Raw genomic sequence first — 19,584 nt, forward strand, 5'->3', positions numbered from 1 at the left:
AATCAGAAACCGGCCGCCACCACCGAAGGAGGCTTGAGCCTCCCGATCCTCCCCGCCCCTTTGCCATGCATGTCATACTGCATGCAGGATGCCATGCAGTCAGGAAGGTCATCCTGCTCCCTCCCCCCAGCCAAAAACACAAAGGCGGTCTGCCAGGTGGCTCCCCCCGCTCCGCGCCTCCTTTCTGTTTGTTTTGTCTTTGGGTCTGTGGAGGGAGGGAGGGAGGGAGGGAAGCAGAGCGGGGCGGCAGGCGAGGCGGCCGTCTCTCTGTTCGCCAAGCACCGCGGGGAAGGAGGGAGAGAGAAGCAGACGGGCAGCAGCCGCGGCGGAGGCCAAGTCTCGCTCCAGGCTGGGCCCCCTCCGAGCGCTCACCGCCTGTCCCTGTCAGCGGCCCAGCAACCTTCACCCGACCGGACAACCGCCAGAGGGGCTCCTCTGGAGGGGCTCCTCCGGAGGGGCTCACGGAGAAGGGCTTGAGCCGCCGCCTTCTCCTTTCCCCGTGGGAGTGCCGCACCTCTTGTCTGCCCAGCCCGAGAGGCATGAAACCGGTGCTCATGCCGGGCAGCCCGCCTGGAACGCCAGCAATGCCGCCGGGCCTATTGCCGAGCGGGGGCGAGGCACGGAGGGAGGCGGAGGCGCCGCCACACCGGCCCCCTCATGCCGCTCTGTCCGGGATGGGGCTCCTCCGGAGGGACACACGGGGGCTCCAGAGGAGCTCCATCCTGGGCGGAGCGGCCTGAGAGGGCCGGTGCGCCGCCGCCTTCGCCTCCTCCTGCGCCCCGCCCCCGCTCGGCAATCGGCCCGGCGGCATTGCTGGCGTTCCAGGCGGGCCGCCCGGCATGAGCACCGGTTTCGTGCCTCTCGGGCCGGGCAGACAAGAGGTGCGGCGCTCCCACGGGGAAAGGAGAAGGCGGCGGCTCAAGCCCTTCCCCGTGCACCCCTCCGGAGGAGCCCCTCTGGCGGTTGTCCGGGCGGGTGAAGGTGGCTGGGCCGCTGACAGGAACAGGCGGTGAGCTCTCGGAGGGGGAAGGAGGGAGAGAGAAGCAGACGGGCAGCAGCCGCGGCGGAGGCCAATTCTCGCTCCAGGCTGTGCCCCCTCCGAGCGCTCACCGCCTGTCCCTGTCAGCGGCCCAGCAACTTTCACCCGACCGGACAACCGCCAGAGGGGCTCCTCTGGAGGGGAGCCGCCGCCTTCTCCTTTCCCCGTGGGAGTGCCGCACCTCTTGTCTGCCCGGCCCGAGAGGCACGAAACCGGTGCTCATGCCGGGCGGCCCGCCTGGAACGCCAGCAATGCCGCCGGGCCGATTGCCGAGCGGGGGCGAGGCGCGGAGGGAGGCGAAGGCGCCGCCACACCGGCCCCCTCATGCCGCTCCGTCCGGGATGGGACTCCTCCGGAGGGACACACGGGGGCTCCAGAGGAGCCCCATCCTGGGCCGAGCGGCCTGAGAGGGCCGGTGCGGCGCCGCCTTCGCCTCCTCCTGCGCCCCGCCCCCGCTCGGCAATCGGCCCGGCGGCATTGCTGGCGTTCCAGGCGGGCCGCCCGGCATGAGCACCGGTTTCGTGCCTCTCGGGCCGGGCAGACAAGAGGTGCGGCGCTCCCACGGGGAAAGGAGAAGGCAGCGGCTCAAGCCCTTCCCCGTGCACCCCTCTGGAGGAGCCCCTCTGGCGGTTGTCCGGGCGGGTAAAGGTGGCTGGGCCGCTGACAGGGACAGGCGGTGAGCTCTCGGAGGGGGCACAGCCCGGAGCGAGACTTGGCCTCGGCTCGTATCCCCAATTTGAGCTCGTAAGTAGAACAGAAATATCTCTCCTCTCCTAGCTCGTATCTCAAAATGCTCGTATATAGAGCAGCTCGTATCTAGAGGTACTACTGTATTATCAATTTGTAAATACAATTGTAAGATGTCTGTTGTAAGACAGTACAACGTATATTCCCTTCCGTCCCCCCTCCCCTGCTGATTCTTTACAGCTTATCTCATTATAGATTCACGGTCATTCGTATCAGCGTAATTATACATGTATAGAAGTAACAATAATAATACAAGTAAAAAGAGTTTATCGGCAAATAAGTAGAGTATTGTTCATCTATATTTGGATTATCTTTATATTTTCTTTTACTTCATTTTATTTTAACATTATGTACAGCTATTCTTTTTTTGGTTTTTGACCCAGTTATAAAAGTTTTCCCATGTGTCTTTATCTTGTATTTGCTTATTGTTTTAAAGTTTTTGTGTTAGTGTGTCATATTTGACACAATGTAATATTCTTCAGGATAAAACCCAAAAACTATATAATCAATGATTTTGATCAACTAAACAATGATTAAAGAAAAGTTTATAATCTTTGTGATAATAAAATTATTTGGGTGTCATTGTATTTGGAGATATTAATCAACATACAGTAGAGCTTAGTATCTAATTCAAATAAAAATACAGATAGTATATTTAATATTTTCAACAGTTTAAAAGCTGCAGTAATTTAACTGGTAAAAATAATATGGACTTGAGTGTTTTGCACATTCCTCAATTCAAGTTTTTTTTTTTTTGAAATAGTGAGTATAACAGGTAATAGCACCACTTAGATGAAGAAGTGTGTTTATCTTACTGCATCTTAGTAAAATAGATAGACAGACAGACAGACAGACAGATAAAATTCTGAGTCCAGTTATGTATATCATGATGTAAGGAAAATAGGCTACTGTATGTGTCAGGTCCACAACCAAGGCAATTTTTCCAAACCAAAATTTGTATTGTTTCACACAATAAAGAACTGGCAAGATACTGTCTATAGATGTGAAACAATAAAGGATTCGGCTTAAAACAGTAAGCAGTGATTATGGGGAAATAGGGAATTAACCTTGTTTATTAAGCCCCCAGCAAAGGAACAGTACAGTGGCTCAGTATATATAATCTTATCCTGATATGACACTGATTCTATGAATTCAGGGATGGCATCCACATATCCTCCCTGATATTGCTAGAATTGGAATAAGAAGACATTTCTATCTTACCCCGTTTCCCCAAAAATAAGTCACCCCCGAAAGTAAGACATAGGAGAGGTTCCATAGAATTGCCTAATATAAGGCATCCCATGAAAGTAACACATAGGAAACGTTTCGTTTTGCAGCATTCCCGAACAGAACATATATAGCACCCAAAACGCTGCATCAATCAGATTTAAAACACATCCAAAATGCATCCAACACGCGGTTGCGTGTTTGGATGCGTTTTTGCTGCAGCAGGATACAGGATACAATTCATTGAGAGAGAAAAATAAGACATCCCCTGAAAATAAGATTTAGCACATCTTTGGGAGCAAAAATTAATATAAGACGCTGTCTTATTTTCGGGGAAACAGGGTAGATGCTAATTTAACAAAGGCACAGTCCATTTAAATGCTCTTTGCCTAGGTATGCTTTAAAAATCAAAACAGGGAGCAACCCTAAGCTGTTGAGCTTCTCTCCTCTTTGATAAACAGGAACAAGAATTTGTGAAGATTGTGGGAATTAAGTATGACGTTGGACCACCTACGCTGTGCTGCTTGAAGCTTGCCTTCCTTGACCCCATCTCAGGCAAAATGACAGGGGAATCGTTTTCCATAAAGTGAGTGGCTCACTAAGGCTCTAGTTAAAACTTCATAGTGATGCTTTTGAGATGTTGCCCTTCCTCCCCTCCCATTCTTCTTTCAATCATATTTTTTGTCAGGGATTCCCAAAAAGTTGCAGGTAGGGGAGTATCAACATTCTGTCATGTTGATCCCCTTACAAAATTCTCTCCCAAACCAAAAATGTCCTTACAGCTTTCTTTTTGTCCTGTAGTCTGCAAAAGTTATTCCTTTTCCACATTGGGAACAATAATTGAACGCCTAGAAAGAATTGTGGACTTCAATTTCAATATTATTATTATAGTTGTTGTTGTTATCATCATCATCATCGCAACCACCTCCGTCTTCTTGGCTGAGTTGTTCTGTTTTTGTTTCCCAGGTATCATGACATGCCTGATGTCATTGACTTCCTTGTGTTGCATCAATTTTACAATGAAGCCAAAGAAAGAAACTGGCAGATCGGTATGTTTACCCTGTTTACTTTGAAACTTTCAAGCTTTCCCCCGGTTTAATATGATCCTGCAACGTTACGTATATTCTGCATTCACTTGGGTGAGCAGAACAATGGTTCCAGAACCAAATCATTCTAAAAACCCTGCAGCTGTTTAAAAAGTTAATACCCCCCTAAAAAAACATGGATTCTGATAACGGATTGCCTTCAGAAGTTTTGGGTGCTCCATCACTATATCAGAGCTGCACTTTCGGAAGCTAGTCAGCCCAAGCAGCTAACCAACCCAACCAGCCAGCCACAGACCAATAGATATGGAGTTGAAGTCTTTAATGAAACACAGCAGCAGTAGGAAGCCTTGGGAAAATATATTTACTTCTTATTTACACTACTAACTGTTTTCTACTTTACTATACATACACCACGCTAGTATCTCACTAGTATCTCACTTCAACTATCTCAATTACAATAACTCACAGGAACCAACAGATCAATACAGCAATACAGCAGCTTCAGAGCACACTTCACACAGAACAGGATCAGAGATCAGAGAGAGAGAGAGAGCAGAGAGCTCTTGCATATTTAAATACTTTTCACCTGATGAGGTTGCTGCATGCATAATTGCCTCAGAATGGCTCAGCATTCTCTACGTAGGCCTTCTTTTTGCGTTGAGATATTACCTAAAGTATCTTTAATCCTGAGGGTTTTTTTAAAAAAAAGAAGAGATTGGGCAGCCTTTAATCCAGAATGGAAAAGGGCATGGAATGCTTAAACAGGGTGTTGGACTAGAACAGTGTTTCCCAACCTTGGCAACTTGAAGATATTTGGACTTCAACTCCCAGAATTCTGGGAGTTGAAGTCCAGATATCTTCAAGTTGCCATAGTTGGGAAACACTGGACTAGAAGACCTTTTGAAGTCCTTTCAAACTTTGTTTTACAAGCCTCTGCAGGTATTTACCTTGTTCTCTCTGCCTTTCTTATTGCAGGGGATAGATTTCGTAGCATAATTGATGACGCCTGGTGGTTTGGAACCGTAGAGAGTCAACAGCCATTCCAAGTGGAATATCCAGACAGTTCCTTCCAGTGCTACAGTGTGCAGTAAGGACAAAACTAAGTGTTGGAATTTTAATGCAAAAAATAAAACCCAGGAAAAAAAGGTTTTGCACATAAATAAAGTAATCACGAGAAGTGATAATCTGCTGGTTTGAAAATATTTGCATCCTGTTCCTTGGAATAGAAGATTTCTGCTCAATTGCCTTATTCATTTATTTATTTATTGATTTGATTTGATTTGATTTGATTTGTATGCCACCCCTCTCCGTTGACTCGGGGCGGCTAACAACAGTAATAAAAACAGCATATAAACAATCCAATATTAAAACAGTTAAAAACCCTTATTATGAAACCAAACATACATACAGACATACCATGCATAAAATTGTAAAGGCCTAGGGGGAAAGGGTATCTCAGTTCCCCCATGCCTGGTGGCAGAGGTGGGTTTTAAGAAGCTTACGAAAGGCAAGGAGGGTGAGGGCAATTCTAATCTCTGGGAGGAGTTGGTTCCAGAGGGCCGGGGCCGCCACAGAGAAGGCTCTTCCCCTGGGTCCCGCCAAGCGACATTGTTTAGTTGACAGGACCCGGAGAAGGCCCACTCTGTGGGACCTAACTGGTCACTGGGATTTGTGCAGCAGAAGGCGGTCCCAGAGATATTCTGGTCCAATGCCATGATGGGCTTTATAGGTCATAACCAACACTTTGAATTGTGACCGGAAACTGATCGGCAACCAATGCAGACTGCGGAGTGTTGGTGTAACATGGGCATATTTGGGAAAGCCCATGATTGCTCTCGCACCTGCATTCTGCACGATCTGAAGTTTCCGAACACTTTTCAAAGGTAGCCCCATGTAGAGAGCGTTACAGTAGTCGAGCCTCGAGGTGATCAGGGCATGAGTGACTGTGAGCAGTGACTCCCGGTCCAGATAGGGCCGCAACTGGTGCACCAGGCGAACCTGGGCAAACGCCCCCCTCGCCACAGCTGAAAGATGTTTCTCTAATGTGAGCTGTGGATTGAGGAGGACGCCCAAGTTGCGGATCCTCTCTGAGGGGGTCAATAATTCTCCCCCCAGGGTGATGGACGGACAGATGGAATTATCCTTGGGAGGCAAAACCCACAGCCACTCCGTCTTATCCGGGTTGAGTTTGAGTCTGTAGACGCCCATCCAGACCCCAACAGCCTCCAGGCACCGGCACATCATTTATGTTTCATTCTAGTCTTTGCCACCTAGTGGAAAGCTGGAAATAAGTTACATACACTGAGTTAGGATTTTATTTGCAGAATAGACAAAATGGGAACAAATTTAGTGGGGTAGGGGATAGGAAGAACAAAATGATTTTAAAAAAAATTAAACTGGATGTCGCCAAGATTTGCAGAGCAAGAAAATTTCCCCAAAGTCTTGCAGTGCATTTCTTAACTTGACTAAGCTATTTCTGAGATGTTTATTGGTGTTGTTTTGTTGTTATTTTACAGCTGGGACAACAATGAAAGAGAAAATATGAGCCCCTGGGACATGGAACCGATTCCAGAAGGAAGTAAATATTGCTTGTTTTCTACTTCCTCCCTTTGATAAGATATTAGTTTTTATAACGGCAAACTATTACAGCAGCATTATAGATCAAACTCAGACTCAGGTTTTCCCAAGCTTTTACATAAAGAAGAATTCAGTTTGAAGTGGACTGAAATGACTTCATTTCACTGACCAGTTTTAAGTCACTTTTAAAGTAATATAGAAATAAGATATACTGCTCCAAAAAATAAATAAAGGGAACACTCAAATAACACATCCTGGATCTGAATGAATGAAATATTCTCATTGAATACTTTGTTCTGTACAAAGTTGAAATGTGCACAACAGCAGGTGAAATTGGTTGTCAATCAGTGTTGCTTCCTAAGCAGACAGTTTAATTTCACAGACAGGTCTGCGAAATGGAAAAATGTTGCGAAAGGCGATGTGACGTGGCAAGTTTGACACTCAGGCTCTACAACAGGAGTCGGCAACCTTAAACTCTCAAGGATCTATAAAGGTCCTTCAGTGGTACTCCACCTTTCTAATGCCACGACCCCTTAACACAGTACCTCATGTTGTGGTGACCCCCAACCATAAGTCTAGCGCCAAATTCTCCCAACAGAACTTTAAGCGGATTGGCAGGAAGGTCAGAGGGACACCCCCACTGTAAACGCCTGATTGGTCGGATTGTAAAAATATGTTCCAAGGAGCCAGAATGTGTGGACCCCGGCCCTCTGGAATTAGCTCCCCCTGGAGATTTGCACTGCCCCCACCCTCCTTGCAAAAAAGTTTAAAGACCTATTTATGCCACCAGGCCTGGGACCATTAGATCTTAGCCCCCTGACCAATGAGTGTTTTAATGTATTTATGGAGTGAATGGGGATGATGATTTTTTTAATTATTATTTTTAAAAATTATATTGGAGTTTTTAAGGTTTTTTAGTTATATTAAATGGATTTTTGAGATGTATTTTTGCTGACCTCTTTTCTACTGGATATATTTGAAGAATACAGGAGAAAGGCAATGTATCAACTTTTTAACGGCATAACAGGATTTTCCTATTTAAAAAAATAATAATGGAGTATTGTTCTTTGCGGAGGGCGGGAGGGAAATTCGGATAATGTATTTCCTTAGATCAGGATGGCACCATCTTAGGTGGAGTTGGATGGTATATAAATTTAAATTATTATGGTTGGCAGTACAGTCAGCCAGATATTTAGACTGGATTTGGCATTTTTCTTTATCTACAGAGTCCTTCCTAAGGACCTGGGATATGCAGAGGTTGTTGAACGACGGCATTAAAGGCATTACAGACAGTCCTTCAAAGTTATAGTTATATATAAAATGTCTCACTTACTGTAAAAACAGAAATTTAGGCCTCAATTGTGCTTGTAAGTCAAGGGTTGCCTGTATTATTATAATAATGTTCATTTTATAAGAAGGCTGATTGCCTTTGAATTTGTTACCGTAATCATGAGTTGCAAAATAAAACTGGGATATAATTACAGCCATACATACAGCAACCTGATACATCCAAGTCACTCACTCTCTCCCCCTCCCTCCCTCCCTTCCCCTGCAGCTGCTTATCCAGATGAGGTGGGGGCTGGAGTCCCAGTGACCTGCGACGAATTGGCCTCTTTGCTATACAAACCCCAGGAAGGAGAATGGGGCTCCCATTCCCGAGACGAAGAATGCGTGCGGGTTCTCCGAGGGATTGATCAGCTTCTTTCTCTAGGTAGGACAACATTAACTCATAAGGTCTGGGTTTTTCCTATTGCCTCCGTTGGGGTTAGAATGGGCAGAATTGTTAAGTCTTAATTGTTAAGCCATCCAGAGTAGCTTTGGTAAGTGAGACGGGTGGCATATAAATGGAAGGAAGGAAGGAAAGAAAAGAGAGAAAGAAAGAAGCAAGAAAAGAAGAAGGAAAGAAAAAAGAAAGAAAAGAGGGAAAGAAAAAGAATAAGTAAATGAAAGAAAGAAAGAAAGAAAGAAAGAAAGAAAGAAAGAAAGAAAGAAAACCAAAAGACTTTATCAATTGCCGTACGTTAAAGAGGCATCTGTTATTTCTGTTTGTAATTCCTTGGAATAATCTTTCAAAGCAAAAACGAATAAACTTTCCAGGCTTGCAGGGCTGGCTGAAACATCATAACATGAACAGAAGAAATCTGATTCTTACAATTGAATTGGGAGAATATCTTTGGGGGGGGGGCACGTGATATTGGTACTTTGAGTAATACAGTGGTACCTCTACATATGAACTTAATTCTTTCCATGACCAGGTTCTTACGTTGAAAGGTTTGTAAGAAGAAGCAATTTTTCCCATAGGAATCAATGCAAAAGCAAATAATGTGTGTGATTGGGGAAACCACAGGGAGGGGGGATGCCCTGTTTCCTCCCAGGAGATTCCTGGAGAGGCCCCACGGAGGCTTCTCCCTGTCTTTTCCGGTTACAGTTTCGGAGACTCAGGTTTGTAAGTGGAAAATGGTTCTTGAGAAGAGGCAAAAAAATCTTGAAAACCCAGTTCTTATCTAGAAAAATTCGTAAGTAGAGGCGTTCTTAGGTAGAGGTACCACTGTACATATATAAAGTGAAACTTCACATTGATTATCAGAGTGGTTTTTCCCCTAAACACATAATGTTTCTACCATCTTTCTTAAAAGTTTTGTTCAGTTCACCTTTGCTTTATTTTTTATTTTATTTTTTTGCAGAGCTTTCTAATCCCTTTGCAGTTCCAGTCGACCTTAGTGCCTATCCTCTGTATTGCACTGTTGTTGCTTATCCAACTGACCTCACCACAATAAGGAGAAGACTTGAAAACAGATTTTACAGGTTGGATTAATGGTCGCTAATATATAAAAGAGTTTCTTATCATTGATTGGTTTTATGCTAAATTTCTTCTTCGGCAACTTCTAGTTATTTTTTTAAAAAAATAAGGGAGTCATAGTTCCTTCTGATGGGACTGACTAATTTTCTAACAAACACAAAGGTTTTTTTTTAATTTTAATTTTTCAACTCAGGATGGGTGACCTTCAGTATAGCTGGTTGTTTTCTGTATTTATAAATAGGTTTTGCAGTCCACCAAAACTGATTTAAAACAAAACTCTTTTAATTAACTAACAACAGTGAATAACTTTAGTCAACGATTAACGGTCAACTTTTTTGGCATGCCATCCTGAAACTCAGGGTTTCCTTGATAGGAAGGGTGACCAGGGCTCTGCGTGATGGCATTTTGGACCAGAATGCTTTCTTTTATCCATAACACATAATTCTTCTTACTGAAACTTTTTTTAAAATGGAAGTGCTCTTAAAACACCTTATGCAGAATCCCTGTACAGTATATCTTGTCCAACCCTTTTCAGTTGCCTAGATCTGGGGTCATCAACCCACGGCACTGGAGCTACATGTGGCTCTTTCATCCCTCTGCTGCGGCTCCCTGTGGTTCAAAATATGTGTCACAACTGTCCGGATATATATGCAGAGTTGCGCAGGAGGACTAGATAAGATACCAGAATATAATGTGGCAATTAATGAACCAGATAAATGACGAAGACACGTTTGTAGAAAACAATAGTTTACTCTTAGTGCAAAATATCTTCTGCTTCAGTCTTCTTCTTTTTAAAAAAAATAAAACTTCATTAATTTTCATAAAAGAACACACACAAACATACAAACATTTAAACACATAGTAAGAGTTACAATTACCCCTCTCTTCTTAGAAGTTAATTTTTAATACAGAAAAAGAATATATTCTTAATTCATTCATATTAATCTATAGATGAAAAAAAGAATTTTGTTTAAACATTCCAGTAACATAAAATTAAGTTAATAAAAAAGAAAAATTATAAAGTCATTTTAATATATTCATACATTTCTCATAACATTCAGTTTTTGTTTTTATTTTTATCTATCCACTTATAAACTTTATTCCAAATAGTATAAAATTCAGATTCTTCTTGGTCATTCAGCCTTCTTGTCATCATATCCATCTCTGCGCAGTCTAAATTTTTTTTTTACTACATCTTCTTTTTGGGGGATATTTTCCCCCTTCCAATTTTGTGCATAAACTGGACCAGAATATCTCCGAGACCGCCTCCTGCCGCACGAATCCCAGCGACCAATTAGGTCCCACAGAGTGGGCCTTCTCCGGGTCCCGTCAACTAAGCAATGTCGGTTGGCGGGCCCCAGGGGAAGAGCCTTCTCTGTGGCGGCACCGGCCCTCTGGAACCAACTCCCCCCGGAGATTAGAACTGCCCCTACTCTTCCTGCCTTCCGTAAACTCCTTAAAACCCACCTTTGCCGTCAGGCATGGGGGAATTGAAACATCTCCCCCTGGGCACGTTTAATTTATATATGGTATGCTTGTGTGTGTGTCTGTTAGTATATGGGGTTTTTTAAATCTTTAAAATTTTAAATTGTTTGATTACTTATGATTTGTTTTTACATGTTGTGAGCCGCCCCGAGTCTTCGGAGAGGGGCGGCATACAAATCCAAGTAATAAATAAATAAGTAATAAACTATCCTAGCCGCTGTTAAAATATTACAACTAAATAAAAAATATCTTTTTTATATTTCCTCTTGCTTATGCCTAACAAATAAAATTCTGGAGTTTTTTCTATTTCTTGCAGTGCTTCAGTCTTCAAATATACAGCAGTGGTTCTCAACCTTGGGTTCAGGACCCCTTTGGGGGTCGAATGACCATTTCACAGGGGTCGCCTAAGACCATGGGAAAAGAGAAATTTCCAATAGTGTTAGCAACTAAAGCTTCTATTCTGGCATCTCGGAACATATTTTTACAATCCAACCAATCAGGCGTTTACAGGGGGGTGTCCCTCTGACCTCTTGCCAATCAGCTTAAAGATCTGTTGGAAGAATTGGCACTAAACGTATAGTTGGGGGTCACCATAACTTGAGGAACTGTATTCGCAGCATTAGAAAGGTTGAGAACCACTGATATACAGGAACTTTACATTAGCTATATTCATCATACTTGCAAGTAATACTCAACCAAACCAGGTTACAAGTAGAAACTAAACCAATCCAGGTTTCTTCGTATCACTACTCTACTCAATATTTAACTCGCGCTCAAACTGCTCCAGCTAGCACCTAACAACCACCACCATCAACAGCAGACAACAACCACAGAATCATGGTGAAGTTGATTTGCATCTTATAATGATCTGGCCCAATCAGGTTGCAGTTTACACCCTATGACTCAGCATTAACATGTTTTACATTTTACATTACCTTATATGGTAATACAATGAAATATCACCCAGGATAATCCTGCCAAATTGGCAACACCCACCAGCACAAAAATTTATTGAGCTTTTCGACCCCACGGTAGACCAACCATGGATAAATCCAAGAAAATAGTTTCAGAAGACAAAAATAGGCAGACACTATTTAGGAAGAGATATTGATTTACAAACGTGGGAGAAAATCTGGACATCTAGTTGGAAAATGACAAAATCAGTTTCATTAAAAGAAAATCAAATTAAGATGTTTTATAGGTGGCATCTGCCACCAAATAGAATAGCAAAGATGTTTCCTAACATGTCCCCAAATTGTTGGAAATGTAAGCGAGAAATAGGTTCCTTCTATCATCAGTGGTGGGCCTGCCACAAAACTAAGTCATATTGGAACACAATAGAAAAATGGATAAAAGAAATTACCTTACAGGATATTAAGAAAACGCCAGAATTTTTTTAAATTGGGTATAACGAATCAAAAGTTTTTAAAGGATATTTTTAAAAAATTATTCATATCCTAACAGCAGCTAGGATAGTATTCGCACAGAATTGGAAGGGAGGAGATATTCCCAAGGAAGAGGATGTAATAAAAAAAAATTATAAAGTGTGCCAAAATGGATATGATGACAAGGCGGTTAAATAATCATGAAGAATCAGAATTTTATGAGATTCGGAATAAATAGAAACATAGAAGTCTGACGGCAGAAAAAGACCTCATGGTCCATCTAGTCTGCCCTTATACTATTTTCTGTATTTTATCTTAGGATGGATATATGTTTATCCCAGGCATGTTTAAATTCAGTTACTGTGGATTTACCAACCACGTCTGCTGGAAGTTTGTTCCAAGGATCTACTACTCTTTCAGTAAAATAATATTTTCTCATGTTGCTTTTGATCTTTCCCCCAACTAACTTCAGATTGTGTCCCCTTGTTCTTGTGTTCACTTTCCTATCAAAAACATTTCCCTCCTGGACCTTATTTAACCCTTTAACATATTTAAATGTTTCGATCATGTCCCCCCTTTTCCTTCTGTCCTCCAGACTATACAGATTGAGTTCATTAAGTCTTTCCTGATACGTTTTATGCTTAAGACCTTCCACCATTCTTGTAGCCCATCTTTGGACCTGTACCATAAATTGCATATATGGTTAAGTAAAAGAGAAAAAATAAAATTTAAAGGACTCGAAAGTATGTATAAATATTAGAAATAGCTTTAGTTTGCTAACTTTATACGTAATAAGGATATAATAACAAAAATTCTTCTTTACATTCGATTTATTATATTAATTTTACAAGTTATTAGTGATTTTTTTTTTCTGTATTAGCAAGGCTTCAAAAACAAGTGGGGTAACTGTAACCCCAAATAGATGTTACATGTATGTATGTCATGTTTGTCTTTTTAAGAAAATTAATAAAGTTTATTAAAAAAAAATAGGCAGGGACGGGAAGAGTTTTGTGGCTCCCGGTGTTTTCAGTTCTGTGGGAAACAGGTCTAGACGGCTCTCTTGAGTGTTTAAGGTTGCCCATCACTAGCCTAGGTTTGATTTGATCTGATTACATTTATATGCCGCCCATCTCCTTGCGGACTCAGGGTGGCGAACAATAATAAAATACAATACAGAAAGTTAAACCCCATAGTAAAAACATTTCATCTCACAATCATGCAACAATCAGGCTACAGCAAGACGTCAGTGCTCAGCGGTGTCGCCAGGCCTGCCAGCAGAGCTGTGTTTTTAGGGCCTTTCGGAATGCCAGGAGAGTAGGGGTGATACGAATCTCCAGGGAAAGCTGGTTCCGGAATCCGGAGCCACCACAGAGAAGCCCCCCCCCCCATGGTCCCACCAGCCGGCATTGTTTGGCTGAGGGGACCGAGAGGAGGTCGACTCTGTGGAATCTGAACAATGTCGTCGACTAAACAATGTCGTCTGGCGAGACCCAGGGGAAGAGCCTTCTCTGTGGGGGCCCCGACCCTCTGGAACCAGCTCTCCCCTGAGATTAGGATTGCCCCCACCCTCCCTGTCTTTCGTAAACTCCTTAAGACCCACCTCTGCCGTCAGGCATGGGGGAACTAAAACACCTCCCCCTTGCCCATGTTGTTTTGTTGATTGACTGTGTGCCTGTTTTTTTATATATATTGGGATTGTTTTATGACATTACTAATTTTAAATTGTAATTAGATTGGCGGGCATTGGATTTGTTATTATGTTGTTCTGTCTGGGTGCCCCCAGACTTCAACACCAACTGGAAAAAGCAGCCAGACACGCTGGTAAAAGCAAAAGCACTTTATAGTTTGAAAAATAAACACAGAGAAAAACCTGTTCTTCCCAACAGACAGGCTATGAGACTTCACAGCAGAGTCCTGATGGCCAGACAATACAGCAGACTTCTTGCTGGCACACCCACCACTGTAGAGAATAAGACCCACACCTTTCCCCCCCCAAGGTTTCAGTATTCAAAGTCACAAACCAGAATTCCAAGACGCCAAAGATCACAGCCAGGTCCCAGGACTCCCACAGATAATACTCCACAAGCCAGGAAGGGTGGGTCTGCCTTTTCAGCCTTTCCAGAGAGCACCACACCCAAACCCAGCTGTTGCCTCTTTAGTGCTGAAAGTACCTGGCTAATTGTCCCCTTCGTTGTGTTGCTCTTCTCTGCCGGAGATCTATGATTGCTTGTGCATTTTCATCTAAGGAATCCAGGCTGCTTGCTGGGGAGAGCTCCCCCTGGGGGGACTCTGGCTGTCCTCCCTCTCCCTCAGCCTGAGATTCCTCCTCCCCGTCTGCCTGAACCTCCTGTTCCTCATCCTCCCCCTCTGAGCAGGAAGCCGGCAGAGGATCAGCCGTTCCCTGAGGGGCCTCAGACGGAATCACAACATATGTACTGTTTTTTTATTATTGTTGTGAGCCGCCCCGAATTTGCGGAGAGGGGCGGCATATAAATCCAATAAATCTAATCTAATCTAATCTAATCTAATCTGATCGGTCGCTGGAATGTGCGTAGGCAGAAGGTGGTAAATAGGGAGATAATCCAAAAAAGTGTCTTTGTCTTCTCTCCTTTTTTCAGGAGAATATCAGCATTAATGTGGGAGGTCCGATACATCGAACACAACGCAAGGACTTTCAATGAGCCCGAAAGCCCTATTGTCAAAGCAGCCAAAATCATCACCGATGTTTTACTGCACTACATTGGGTGAGCACTCTGTTCCCCTGTGGTTAAGGGAAATACTCTTCTGAAAACTTGCCTGGATCACCTCTTTGCCTTCCATTTCATTATGTGTGCATGTCTGTTGATGATTTATTTATTTTTTTAAAGAGCACGTGGAAAAATTTCTCCTACGATAGAAACTACTGGGCGATCTATGAACATTGCATAGAAACGTAGAAGATTGACGGCAGAAAAAGACCTCCTGGTCCATCTACTCTGCCCTTATACTATTAACTGTATGGATATACAGTGTTCCCTCGATTTTCGAGGGATCGAACTTCGCGAAAAGCCTATAGCACGGTTTTTCAAAAATATTAATTAAAAAATACTTTGCGGGTTTTTTCCCCTATACCGCGTTTTTCCCCACCCGATGACGTCATATGTCATCACCAAACTTTCGTCCGCTTTTAATAAATATTTTTAATAAACTTTAATAAATAAACACAGTGAGTAATAATCTAAATGGTTGCTAAGGGAATGGGAAATTGTAATTTAAGGTTTTAAAGTGTTAAGGGAAGGCTTGTGATACTGTTCATAGCCAAAAACAGTGTATTTACTTCCGCATCTCTACTTTGCGGAAATTCGACTTTCGCGGGCGGTCTCAGAATGCATCCCCCGTGAAAATTGAGGGAACACTGTATGTTTATCCCAGGCATGTTTAAATTCATTTACTGTGGATTTACCAACCACGTCTGCTGGAAGTTTGTTCCAAGCACCTACTACTCTTTCAGTAAAATAATATTTTCTCACGTTGCTTCTGATCTTTCCCCCAAACTAACATCGTGGAATATTTGCTTTAGGAATCAATGACCGTAATAACTTTTTTTGGGGGGGCGGGATTTTATATTGTTTTGTTTTTTAATCTCTATTTAGCCCTCATGACGATCCTCTTCCTACTCTTTAGGGATCAGAGTTGTACAGATATCCTGCAGATGTACAACAAGGTGAAAGCAGAAGACTTAAGTAGCACCGAGGAAGAAGAGCAGGTAAAAGGAAATGGAGATCGGTTTGGACCGGAAGTGAATTGGGGGGTGGGGGGAAACCCCAAAGTTTAGGGTTCCTTCTGAAAAACCAAGAAAAGTAAGCCTTTCTCTTACCCCTCAAAAAGCCCATGGTTGATTTGTGATCTGACCCATGTTAATATCTTGGCCCAGGGCCATAATTTTCAGGAGTGTGTGTAGACGTGTGCGTGTATTTTGAGTGATCCCTCGAGTTTCGCGATCTCGATCTTCGCGAAACGCCATATCACGATTTTTAAAAAAATATTAATTAAAAAAAAAACCACTTCCGGGTTTGGCTTCGGGAGTCAGTTGGGAAGCGGTGCAGCTGTTTTAAAAGGTCGCAGCCGCCTTCGGGGGGGTGCTGGGAAGCCCCCCAGGCTGGCTGCGACCTTTTAAAACAGCCGCGCCACTTCCCAGCTGAGTCCTGAAGCCAAATGCGGAAGTTCGCCTTTGGCGTTTGGCTTCAGGACTCAGCTGGGAAGCGGCGCGGCTGTTTTAAAACGTCGCAGCCGGCCTGGGGGGCTTCCCAGCACCCCCCCGAACCCCCAACCTGGGTCTTCCCGGCCGCCCACGCAAAGGGGAAACCCCGGCTCCTTGCTGATGCCCACCGCTCGCCCGCCCGCCAGCAAGAGGGGGAAGACCCAGGGAAGGTTCCTTCGGCCGCCCAGCAGCTGATCTGCTCGGTAGCGCAGCAGCAGCGAGGAGCCGAATCGGGGTTTCCCCTTTGCGTGGGCGGCGGGGAACGCAAACTCCACCATCTACGCATGCGCGGCCATAGAAAAAAAGGGAGCGCATGCGCAGATGGTGTTTTTACTTCCGCAACCCTACATCGTGAAAAATCGATTATCGCGAGGGGTCTTGGAACGGAACCCTCGCGATAATAGAGGGATCACTGTAATTTATTTCAGCTGTTCTCTCGCATGTAGTAATCACATTTCTCTGTAGGTGGCAGACGCATCTCCTGATTCAGAGGGGCCAGGAACTTCTTCTGGGAAACGGATAGTAAGTAACTGAGTTAATAATAATTTATTATTAATTTATTTATTTATTTATTCATTGGATTTGTATGCCGCCCCTCTCCAGAGACTCGGGGCGGCTAACAGCAACAATAAAGCAGTGTACAATAGTAGTCTGATGTTAGAAACAATTAAAAACCCATTAATATAAAAAACCAAACATACATACATACATACCATGCATAGAATTGTAAAGGCCTAGGGGGAAGAGGGTCTCAATTCCCCCATGCCTGACGGCAGAGGTGGGTTTTAAGCAGCTTACGAAAGGCAAGGAGGGTGGGGGCAATTCTAATCTTTGGGGGGAGTTGGTTCCAGAGGGCCGGGGCTGCCACAGGGAAGGCTCTTCCCCTGGGTCCCACCAAGTGACATTGTTTAGTTGACGGGACCCGGAGAAGATCCACTCTGTGGGACCTAACCGGTTGCTGGGATTTGTGCGGCAGAAGGCAGTCTCCAGGCATATAATGAACGAAGCAGTGGAAGTGATGTGCCGGTGTCTGGAGGCTGTTGGGGCCTGGATGGGTGTCAACAGACTCAAACTCAACCCTGATAAGACGGAGTGGCTGTGGGTTTTGCCTCCCAAGGACAATTCCATCTGTCCGTCCATCACCCTGGGGGGAGAATTATTGACCCCCTCAGAGAGGATCCGCAACTTGGGCGTCCTCCTCAATCCACAGCTCACATTAGAGAAACATCTTTCAGCTGTGGCGAGGGGGGCATTTGCCCAGGTTCGCCTGGTGCACCAGTTGCGGCCCTATCTGGACCGGGAGTCACTGCTCACAGTCACTCACGCCCTCATCACCTCGAGGCTCGACTACTGTAACGCTCTCTACATGGGGCTACCTTTGAAAAGTGTTCGGAAACTTCAGATTATGCAGTATGCAGCTGCGAGAGCTATCATGGGCTTTCCTAAATATGTCCATGTAACACCAACACTCCGCAGTCTGCATTGGTTGCCGATCAGTTTCCGGTCACAATTCAAAGTGTTGGTCATCACCTATAAAGCCCTTCATGGCACCGGACCAGGGTATCTACGAGACCGCCTTCTGCCGCATGAATCCCAGCGACCGGTTAGATCCCACAGAGTTGGCCTTCTCCGGGTCCCGTCAACAAAACAATGTCGCTTGGCGGGGCCCAGGGGAAAAGCCTTCTCTGTGGCGGCCCTGGCCCTCTGGAATCAACTATGCCACCCCTCTCCGTGGACTTGGAGCAGAGTTATCTTCCAAGCCTAGCTGGGCTCTTAATTTCTCCAAAAGTACTTTGATTGATACTTGGCAATCCAGTGCCCCTTGATTTCTCTTTGTGTGACGCAATGCTTTTTTTCTTAAAAATATATATTTTATTAATTTTTTTAATAATAATAGATACACACTACATAAAAAATAGTGCATTATGATGCATGCTCCCACCACCCAGCATCATCCATTCAGACCCCTCCACCAAAATGAGGGTGTACCTTTTTAATATCATTTTAAACTGAGAACATTACAATATTTACAAATTGTAGACTGATATAGTCACTCTATAATTTGATGCAATGTTTCTTATGTTAGAAAACCAAGCTGTTTTCCTTAAAAAAAAAAGGTGTAGTTCTCATGAACGAATGTGTTTGTCTTTCCCAGCCGTTGCAAGATTTTCCCCAAATATTGATAGAGGTAGGAGAAGCATTCAGAACTGAGCACCAGGAAAGGTGGAGGCAGAAGCCAGACTTAAAACTATATACACTGCTCAAAATAAATAAATAAAGGGAACACTAGACAGCATAATAGAACTCCAAGTAAATCAAACTTCTGTGAAATCAAACTGTTCACATAGGTAGCAACACTGATCCACAATAAATTCCACATGCTGTTGTGCACATTCATCTTTGTACAGAACAAAGTATTCAGTGAGAATATTTCATTCATTCAGATCCAGGATGTGTCATTTGAGTGTTCTCTTTATTTTTTTGAGCAGTTTATATTCTGTTTCCCATGTAGAATAAATATTCCTTCCCCTGATGAATGCTATAAGGTCAAAACACGGTTTGCCAGCCAGTATTTATTATTATTATTATTATTATTATTATTATTATTATTATTATTATTATTATTATTATTATTTATTGGATTTGTATGCCGCCCCTCTCCGCAGACTCGGGGCGGCTAACAACAATCATAAAAAAAACCAACATGTAACAATCCAATTTAATAAAACAACTAAAAACCCTTATTATAAAAAACCAAACATACACACAAACATACCATACATAACTTGTAATGGCCTAAGGGAAGGAATATCCTAACTCCCCCATGCCTGGCGACAAAGGTGGGTCTTGAGTAATTTGCGAAAGACAAGGAGGGTGGGGGCCGTTCTAATCTCTGGGGGGAGTTGATTCCAGAGGGCCGGGGCCGCCACAGAGAAGGCTCTTCCCCTGGGGCCCGCCAAACGACATTGTTTGGTCGATGGGACCCGGAGAAGGCCAACTCTGTGGGACCTTATCGGCCGCTGGGATTCGTGCGGTAG

At 43.8% G+C, this 19,584-nt stretch overlaps 1 protein-coding gene across 1 annotated transcript in view; it reads left to right on the top strand.

The window, feature by feature from the left end:
* The window catches only part of BRWD3 (bromodomain and WD repeat domain containing 3), a 96,588-nt gene that overhangs the window by 60,719 nt on the left and 16,285 nt on the right, over positions 1-19,584 (top strand). Inside the window, exons 26-34 of the mRNA XM_070759784.1 lie at positions 3,475-3,599; positions 3,980-4,062; positions 5,035-5,146; positions 6,576-6,637; positions 8,192-8,347; positions 9,321-9,441; positions 14,925-15,050; positions 15,970-16,051; positions 17,012-17,068. Of these exons, the coding sequence (XP_070615885.1) occupies positions 3,475-3,599; positions 3,980-4,062; positions 5,035-5,146; positions 6,576-6,637; positions 8,192-8,347; positions 9,321-9,441; positions 14,925-15,050; positions 15,970-16,051; positions 17,012-17,068 (924 nt within the window). The remainder of the gene's footprint in view (positions 1-3,474; positions 3,600-3,979; positions 4,063-5,034; positions 5,147-6,575; positions 6,638-8,191; positions 8,348-9,320; positions 9,442-14,924; positions 15,051-15,969; positions 16,052-17,011; positions 17,069-19,584) is intronic.

Source organism: Erythrolamprus reginae, chromosome 8, assembly GCF_031021105.1.
Source record: "Erythrolamprus reginae isolate rEryReg1 chromosome 8, rEryReg1.hap1, whole genome shotgun sequence".
Lineage (NCBI taxonomy): Eukaryota > Metazoa > Chordata > Lepidosauria > Squamata > Dipsadidae > Erythrolamprus > Erythrolamprus reginae.